Source organism: Vipera berus, assembly GCF_964194415.1.
Source record: "Vipera berus genome assembly, chromosome: 11".
In the NCBI taxonomy this organism is placed as follows: Eukaryota; Metazoa; Chordata; class Lepidosauria; order Squamata; family Viperidae; genus Vipera; species Vipera berus.
The window spans coordinates 16,481,444-16,490,743 of NC_138214.1; the positions used below are offsets into that span (position 1 = coordinate 16,481,444).

Genomic DNA, 9,300 nt, shown 5'->3' on the forward strand with positions numbered 1-9,300 from the left:
TAAAGCAGAAAATTGAGTATGATTCCTACCAGATTAAATTTCTCATGATCTTAGTAGAATGCTACTACTGTACAAAATAATAATAATACACCAGTCACTACCCCCACTGCGAGAAACACAATATTTGGTGGCAATCTTGTCCATTATTTTTTTTAATGAACCGGGAGGTTCAGGTTGGTGTACAAAATCCCTGGTCCATTTGAGGTCCCACTTTATTTGATGTATTTCATTTAAATTATTTAAACTGCCCAGTAGCCAATGCTCTCTGAGTGGTTTGCAATAAAACACACTTTAATACTTTGAATAAAAAAAATATAATAGTGTGCAAAATAAAAACTCACCGTATAATCTAGCCAGTGTCAAGGCAGGTTTCCAAAAAAAATTAAAAACTGTGTGCTTGTAAATATAATTAAAAGGTAGCAAAAAAGCCAGGGAAAAACCTGGGAAGGGAAAGTGGTCTTCTTCTGGAGCTAAAATGATTCTTGCATGGGAGCCAATCTAGGCAACCTTGGCTCTTTTATGACTCGTGGACTTCAACTCCCAGAATTCCTGAGCCAGCATAGCTGGCTCAGAAATTCTGGGAGTTGAAGTCCACGAGTCATAAAAGAGCCAAGATTGCCTATCCCAGGTCTAGCCTCTGGCTTTGAATGAGTAGTTTTCAGAAGCACATTCTGAGTCTTTTCTTCCTCCTCTCCTGTAGGACGGTGAGTCAGATAGTGGGATGGTGTTGACCCTGGATGAAGTCAAGAGCCGGAAGAGGTTGGAGATCCGATCCTGGCCATATGGAATCATGGCTCTTGCGTAAGTATTGATACTGTCAGAGTGTGCACAGTCTTATTGCGCTGAGATAACCCAGGAATAAACACAGTGGCTTGTATCAAATGGTGGTTTATCTTACAGTAGCTACAATATCATACACCACACTTGGTAATACAGCAGGATCCAGCAAACCACAATTACAGCAGGAAATGGAAGAGAGGGAACACAGCAGCAGAGCCTTCCTTCTATACAAAGGCTCTTAAGGAGATACAGACCCAGCTGGCTCCTAAAGGGACACAGACCTTGCTGAGTCATTCCCATCGTTACATCATACATCTCACATTATACAAGCTGGTTAGCTTCTAAATCATTACCTTGACAGATACCGTTGATGGTGGTTTGTTCTCCAGGCTTGCTGTTTAGTTTGCAAACATTTTATCACCAGCCTGGGTGACAGCCTCAGTGGGATTTTGGTTGAAGTATCTTGTTTCAGTTCTTCTCCTCTTTTATTGAGCTCATGTGGTCATGTGGCTGGTGTGTCATGTGACCGGCTGGTCATGCTGTGTAGCATGCCATGGGACTGGCTGGTGATGCCATGTGAAGGTCACCAAGTGACCCACCAACCACATGACCACATGAGATCCACCAACCACGTGAGCACATGAGATCAATAATAGCAGAGACAAACTGAAAGCAGACACTTCAACCGAGGTCCTACTCAGGATATCACTTAGCCTGGTGACGAAACGTTTGGAAGTTGTACAGCAACAAACCACCAACCACATCTACCACCAGAGCTACAAGTATTCTCTCTCGTTTCTAAGCATTTGTTTTTTATTAGGAAGTTTTATTAGTTTGTAATATACAATGGAAATACAAAAGCAAATAGCGGAAAAAACGGGGAAGAGAAAGGAGAGTAGAGAAATGAGGCAAGGGAGGGGAAAAAAGCAGAAAAAGGCATTGACTTCCAATGTCCTTCTATGCAATGGAGCAGTGATGGTGAACCTTTTAGAGACCAAGTGCCCAAACTGCAACCCAAAACTCACTTATGTATCGTCGGGTGTTGGATGGGCGTGGCCCATTGGCTGGGTGTGGCCAATTGAGTGGGCCTGGCACATTGAGTGGGCGTGGCTGCAGCGGTAATGGCAGACTGGGTGGGACTAAAAAGTTCAATCAATCAATTCCAACTTTGCAAGATCTTTTTTTTCCTGCGAGAAGTTAAAATTGATTGACTGATTGAACCTTTTTTTTTTTTTGCACACGGCAGCAGAGGCCTAAAGCGAGAATGTTTTATAAAACCCAGCTGAATGCCTAGGACTGGGGCGATGGCGCGTGTGCCCACAGAGAGGGTTCTGCATGCCACCTGTGGCACGCGTGCCATAGGTTCGCCACCACAGCAATAGAGTATCGACTTCAAACGTCAACGTTTTACTTTTACAAAACGTTATAAACAAGCCGTTTCATTAATGTCAAATCTATCTAACTGCTAAAGCCCACAATCAAAATTTTCATTTTTTTCCCCACCTCAAGCACAAAATCTAGGAGTGGTTTCCACATGGCAATAAAAGCATTCATGTTCTTTTCTTTAATCAGTACAGTCAGGTTAGCCATCTCTGCTAGCTCCATCGGCTTTTGTAACCATTCCTCCATTGTAGGAATTGGTGTAGTCTTCCATTTCTGAGCGTAGAGTAATCTTGCTGCTGTCAAGATATAGAACATCATTTCTAAGTATTGATGCTCCGTGGCTTCTTCTTGGCTTCCATATCTAAAGATCATGTGGTCCAGTCATCTGCCCAGAAAGGCCACAAATGAATAATGGCACGCAAAAGACTCATTCACTTTTTCTCTTCTTTCTAAATCTGAGCATTGTTGATGATTATGATTTGCAAAACGATTTTTAGACTAGATTTGGGATTTTTGCCTACCTGTCAAGTCCTTCCCAAGGATCTGGGATAGGCAGATGTTGCTTAATAATATTAAAGGTCCTGTCACAGAAGGTAATTATAGGTAACCCTCAGCTTACGACCGCAAGCGAGCCCACAATTTATGCTGTTAAGTGACATTTGTTGAGTGAATTCCGCCCCATTTCACGACCTTTCTTGCCCTGGTTGTTAAGGGAATCACTGTAATTGTTAAGTTAGTAACACGGTTGTTCAGCGAATCTGGCTTCCCCCATTGACTTTGCTCATCAGAAGCTCACAAGACCTGGTCATGTGACCCCGGGACACTGCAACCGTCATAAATATGAGTCAGTTGCCAAGCATCCGAATTTTGATCACATGACCATGGGGATGCTGCAATGGTCATAAGTGTGAAAGTCATAACTCACTTTTTCTGTGCCATTGTAACTTTGAACAATCACTAAACTAACCGTTGTAAGTAGAGAACTACCTGTTTTGGAACGGTAAGCAGGGTCTCCTGCGTAAACAGGGTGTTGGACTAGAGGACCTCCAAGGTCCCTTCCAACTCTATTATTTTATGTTCTAAGTAAAGCTGCCTTTTGCAATTGACTGATGGAGATTACCTTACCCTGCAGCCGTAGTTTCATTAACAATCTGAGCACTCTCAAATATTTGATGGCCTCTTTGCTACAGACGATAAAACTGAAGTATTTACTCTCAGGGCTGCTAAGCAAATGTAGTCTATTATCATAATACATCGCCATTTCTACTATGTAAATATTAAGTTACATTAAATATGTGTCATTCAAAAATACATAATTACAGTACATTGTTATCAGTGTTTCTCAAACTTCCCACAATTCCCCAGCCAGAATTCTGGGAGTTGAAGGTCACACATCTTAAAATTACCAAGTTTGAGAAACACGACCTTAAATAATGATATGTATATATTAAAACTGCTAAATCAAAAAAAAAATCAGTACCAATTAAAAACAGTCAGAAACCAATGCAACAATTAAAGCAATTGAAGCTGTTAAGTACTGCATTGTTAACAGAAGGGGGGGGGGGAAACTGTGGACTTTTATACATCACAGAACTACCCTTCTCATCAGGACAAACATCATTCAGAGGACAACATCTCTGAATTAAAACATCAGCTAAAAGAGCACCGAAATGCACTTAAGGCTTTCCTAAAGGCCCCCAAAGACTTCAGCTTACTGACCTAGACCAGACATGTCAAAGACAAGGCCCGGGGGATGGATCCGGCCCGCGAAGTGGTTTCATGCGGCCCACGAAGCCATCCTGGAAACAGTGAGGGAACGGCCCCCACTGCCTTGGCCCTGGCCCAGAGACCCTCCTTCTGCCAGAGACCCCCAGATCTGTCCCACTCCTGCCCAGGCCCCCATAGGCACCCTTGATGCCAACGATGTAGAGCTGGCCACGCCCACCCAGTAGGCCTTACGCACTCTAGCCACGCCCACCCAGTAGGCCACGCCCACCCTGGCCACACCCACCCAGCCCCCTGAGGGCAACCGCAATGCTGATGCGGCCCTCAATGAATTGAGTTTGACACCCCTGACCTAGACCTAGTAGGAACTCTTCCAAAGATCAGGAGCATTTCTAGACAAGGTCCAATGCATACAGCTGCCAGGGAACAAACTGCAGACCGGTGAACCTAATAAATGGTGAGGATCATGCAGACGTTGATAAGGGATCTGAAGGCTCAACCTTAAGATGAAGATTGAAGGAACTGGGTATGTCTAGTAGTCTAACAAAGAGAAGGACTCGGAGTGATAAGATAGCATCTTCCAGCACTTGTGGGGTTGCCACAGAGAAGAGGAGGTTGACTTATTCTCCAAAGCACCTGAGGGCAGGACAAGAAGCAATGGGTAACAGAATAACAGATTTGAAAGGGACCTTGGAGGTCTTCTAGTCCAACTTCTGCTTAAGCAGAAGACCCTATGCCACTCCAGACAAGTGGCTGTCCAGTCTTTTTAGAAAGCCTCTAGTGATGAAGCATCTACACTTCTGGTGGCAAGCTGTTCCGTTGGTTAATTGTTCTCAGTGTTGGGAAATTTTCCCCTTAGCTCTAGGTTGCTTCTTTCCATGATTAGTTTCCATTTATTGCTTCTTGTCTTGCCTTCTGGTGCTTTGGAAAACTTTGTGGCACCCCTCAAATATTGGAACACTGCTATCATGTCACCCCTACTCCTTATCTTCATTAAACTAAACATACCCAATTCCTGCAACTGTTCTTTATTTTTTTTAGCCTCCAGTCCCCTAATCATCTTTGTTGCTCTTCTCTGCACTCTTTCCAGAGTCTCAACATCTTTGTTTTATATTGTGGTGACCAAAATTGGATGCAGTATTCCAAGTGTGGTCTTACTAAGGCTTTATAAAGCAGTACTTTATAATACCGTGGTAAGACCACACTTTTCTTCACCCAAAGGTGAAGTCTGAAAGATAGAATCCTGATCATTCTGTGATACCCATGACTGAACAAAATGTAGGAGGTGGTTCATCCCATAAAAAGTGTCTTATGAACTTGAAATATCAACAAAGGAATCACTTCAAGTGTCTGCAGGTCTCTTGAAGTAATTTTCTGTTGTACAATATTTAATCTATCCCATTCACTCACTGGGAATTGTAATCAGCTATTGATAATTACTGATGTGATAATAACAGCGTGCTAACAACATGATCATAATGGTAATGCTAATTACTCTGAAAGACACAGAAACATTCATTCCAAGATTTAAAAGAATTCAAACCCCAAATAAAAGCCAGGTTTTCAGCTTTCACAGGTACACCCGAGCCTATGAGAAGCGCATTAGTCTTACCGAGTAACCTGATAATTTACTTCTGTTGTAGTGAATCAATTACTTATGGCACTGAACTTTCAGATTTATCAATAGTACATAATATATCATCAGCGGGTAATAACCTTGTTCTGTATTCTCCTCTGATCATGAGACCATGTCGTCCTTTCTGCTTCTTTGCTGCCATCTGCTGGTGGTCTGAATTTTTCAGCCGAGATCTAATAGATCTGCTGGGGAAAAATCTTAAAGCAGTTTTCTTCTTAAATTAAGCACCTTCCCGCTGGCCCAAAGTCATTCTATAATCTTCAATGGCTATGCAAGGTCTACCTGTTTAGACCCCACCTGTCTCCTGCCTACAACGCAGTCCTTTCATCGGCTCCAAGAGGATTCCATCCCCATTTGCCCTCTGACACAAGTGACTCTGAGAGTAGAGATCAGCCCCTAAGCGGCCTCAAGGACTCCGAAGGAGAGTGCTAAGGACCAGATGACTGCAAAGAAATATGATCCTTTGAACCCTCCCCCATCCTGTCAGAACTAACCCTTCCATCGCCCCCAGCATCCTGCCAGAACCGATGAAGCTTCTTGGCTGAGAAGCGAAATGTCATCTTCTCTCTCAGCCAAAGAACAGTCCAGTTGTCTTTTGACCTGTTGTGACTCAGGGCCAGCCTGTGGGTCCGACAGCCGGCTCCGATGTATCGGATGACTCAGATGAGGGGGAGGAGGGAAACGAACCGGCTGATGATGGTTTGGAGGCTTTGCAGAGCCCTCAGCCGGGGACCTCTTCTCAGCTGCGTGAGCCCGAGAGTGCGGAGGAAGATGACCCACAGCTGGCCCTGTTCAAGGACGCCCGACGCAGGAGGCAGTCGAGCAGGAACAAACAAAGAAAGGCTGCGGGACTCCTCGGGAGGAGGCACAGGGAGACCACGCTGGCTGGCTCAGGAATTCTGGGAGTTGAAGTCCACGAGTCATAAAAAAGCCAAGGTTGCCTACCCCTGGTCTAGACAGTGTTGAGCAGTGGTGGCAAACCTATGGCACGCGTGCCAGAGGGGCACTTGGAGCCCTCTCTGTGGACACATGGACCTCACTCTTTGGCTAGGTTTTTGCAGGAAACAGCCATTTCTCAAGCCCCTTCTTAGCCAAAACAAGCCTCCGGAGTGAGCGCATTGTTTTCAGCTTTGAGCTATATCAAATCTGACACCAGAAACAGACTAACAGATGACCTGAGTGCTGCATGTGTTGCTCTCAAACTTACAAAGTATAAACCAGGGTTAGACAAATTATCAGCATGCATACAACAGCAAATATCACATTAATTGTTCAAAAGCATGCCAAATGCAAACTTTTACCTTTCAGTAAAAAAAGTTGTTTGTATCATTGAAAGCTTTGTTATTGTGTTTTTCTTTTAAGGCAAAAGATGTTAATGTATGAGTTGTGGGTTTTTTTCTAAACTAAAACCTCAGTATTCAGATTAAATTGCCGTGTTGGCACTTTGCGATAAATAAGTGGGATTTCGGTTGCAGTTTGGGCACTCGGTCTCTGAAAGATTCGCCATCCCTGGTGTTGAGTTTCACGGTGGAACACAGAGAGGCCACTTACCTTTTGTGCCATCTAGAAAAGGTATTGTTCTAAGCTCAGAAATAATTAGGGCTAAAAACACAAGGACACAGAAAAGTATTCTCACCAAAAAGTGATTCTCAGTCCCTTTGGCCTGGTATTATTATCATGTTAAGTAGCAGGAACTGGGATTCAGGGAGGAAATTCTCCCAAGTCTACTTCCAGGTGCGGAGGGCTGAAATTGTGACCTTTAAGTACTACTCAGGTATATCCAGAAAGTCGCTCTCTTTTTATCTTCCCGTATTCTTGGAGAGATAAAAACCAGTTGTGGCATGTGATGCTGGTGGAATGGAAATGCCAACTATGAAAACTGGAAAGAAGAAGTGATAACCTGCTACACTATCCTTTAACTAGTCAGCTGTCAGTTGCAAACAAGCAGCCCCCCCCCCGTGCACACACACACACAAACCCACACACACACACACACTTCAAGCTAACTATTTTATTATGGTCACTTTTTGTTAATTGGATTGGATTCACACAACACTAAGCTATAAAACAGGGGTCTCCAACTTTGGCTGGCTGGGGAATTCTGGGGATTGAAGTCCACCCATTTTCAAGTTGCCAAGATTGAGAGATCCCGTTCCGGACACCCCTGCTCTAAAGCATGATTTTTAAACATCAGTGACTAGATTCACATGACCCATTCACCCAAACCCCAGCAAACTGCTTTGTGACGTACTGTGGGGTTCGAATCCAACTTTAGGTGTTTTCTTCCGGGTCTTCTCACAGGAGGAAAGCGATCAACAAAAGCAAGGAATCCGTGTTCAACGAGCACGAGCGAGAATCCGTGAAGTACCGCCCAAGCATGCCGGTGGACGACGACCTGATGGAAGACTCCATTCTTCTGCCGATAGATGCCAGCCTGGAATGCCACAGCCCACCTCCTGACTATAACTCTGTGATCCAGTACTCAGCTCCTCCAGTGTAGCCAACCAGCCTGGGTTGACCACCAGGTTTGGCATCTCTGACCACGCAGTATTCTAAGCCAGCTTCCTGGTTTTCTTCCTGCTTAACAGAAATCCTGCCCTAAGTGGAGAAGGCAGACCGTGGCTTATTTGCCCTTGAAGTCAAATGCACATTTGGCCCCGCTGTGTGCACAGTGTGAGTGGGGATTCTTTTAAGAACAATTTCTCTGAAAGCTCTCTGGCTTTTGTTTCCTAAACCCTCCCCACATCTTTTATTGTTGTCTTAAAGCTCTGAACTGCACAGCAATTTTCCACTGTTTTGTCACTTGCCAAAGTTGCTAGGGAATCCCATTCTAAACACCAAGTTTGTTGTCCAAGGATAATTGTCCTCCATATTTTATGGAGAGAGAGAGCAAAACTTAGCCTGAAAATCAGATTTATTGCAGAACCTAAGGCAATCTGCCAGAACAGAGAGACATGCACAGAGGCACCCTCAGACTGCAAGTTATATTTAGCACTAACCAACTTGCAGAATGAGGCTGAGAAAGACTCTGTGTGGCTAATTGTGCTCATTGTACAAGAGTGTAAACAATTAACTAAATGCAATAATGAAAAACATGTACAGTATAGCACAGGGAAGAAAAAGCCTCAGGTGTTTTAGTGTGCCAGGAAAGTCAGACCCCATGAAACTGTGAATTTAGAAGCTTCTTAAAAGAGGTGTAAGACTTGCTTGTTCTCTAAACCCTGAAGCTGCTAGGAATATTTTCTGCTTAATGCATTGCAAGAGGAAACCCTTCTGAAGTGCAGGCTGCCTCACTTAAGCATGGAGAAATTTGCCTGCTTCTCTCTCTCTCTCTGTTGTAAGAAGCAATGAAGTTAGAGTAAAAAAAAAGAGGGTTGCTTTGAAAAGCACTTAATTTACCTATAATTTTGTCATAGGATCAGTGGGAAAAGGACAGTACAGTATAATCTACATCTTGTAACTTCTGGGATGTTCCAGGTTCACCTGGATGCAAATTAATTTGGATCCTGTGCAAAACTGTTGCAGACAGAAGAATTTTCCAAAAAGTCAAGGTGGTCAGGTTTTGATCAGGCAGTCACACCTTTTCTTTAATGACTCTCCAACACCAAGACCCCCAAGACCCTTGATTCTGTGCCTTACTCTTAACACAGGAATGTAAGTAAGGGTGGGAATGTTTTGCTTGTCTATGCTAAGTCTTTGAGTAAGTTACTAGGACCAAAGAAAGAACGGCTGGAGTGTGCCTTAAAAACTTTGACTGTAGAAAGCGGCAGTCATAT

The 9,300-nt window shown here is 43.8% G+C and overlaps 1 protein-coding gene across 1 annotated transcript in view; it reads left to right on the top strand.

The window, feature by feature from the left end:
* Positions 1-8,497, top strand: part of LOC308673190 (vascular endothelial growth factor receptor kdr-like) — a 191,013-nt gene extending 182,516 nt beyond the window's left edge. The window contains exons 29-30 of the mRNA XM_081336687.1: positions 701-801; positions 7,826-8,497. Of these exons, the coding sequence (XP_081192813.1) occupies positions 701-801; positions 7,826-8,024 (300 nt within the window). The 3' untranslated portion in view covers positions 8,025-8,497. The remainder of the gene's footprint in view (positions 1-700; positions 802-7,825) is intronic.
* Positions 8,498-9,300: the final 803 nt, after the last annotated feature.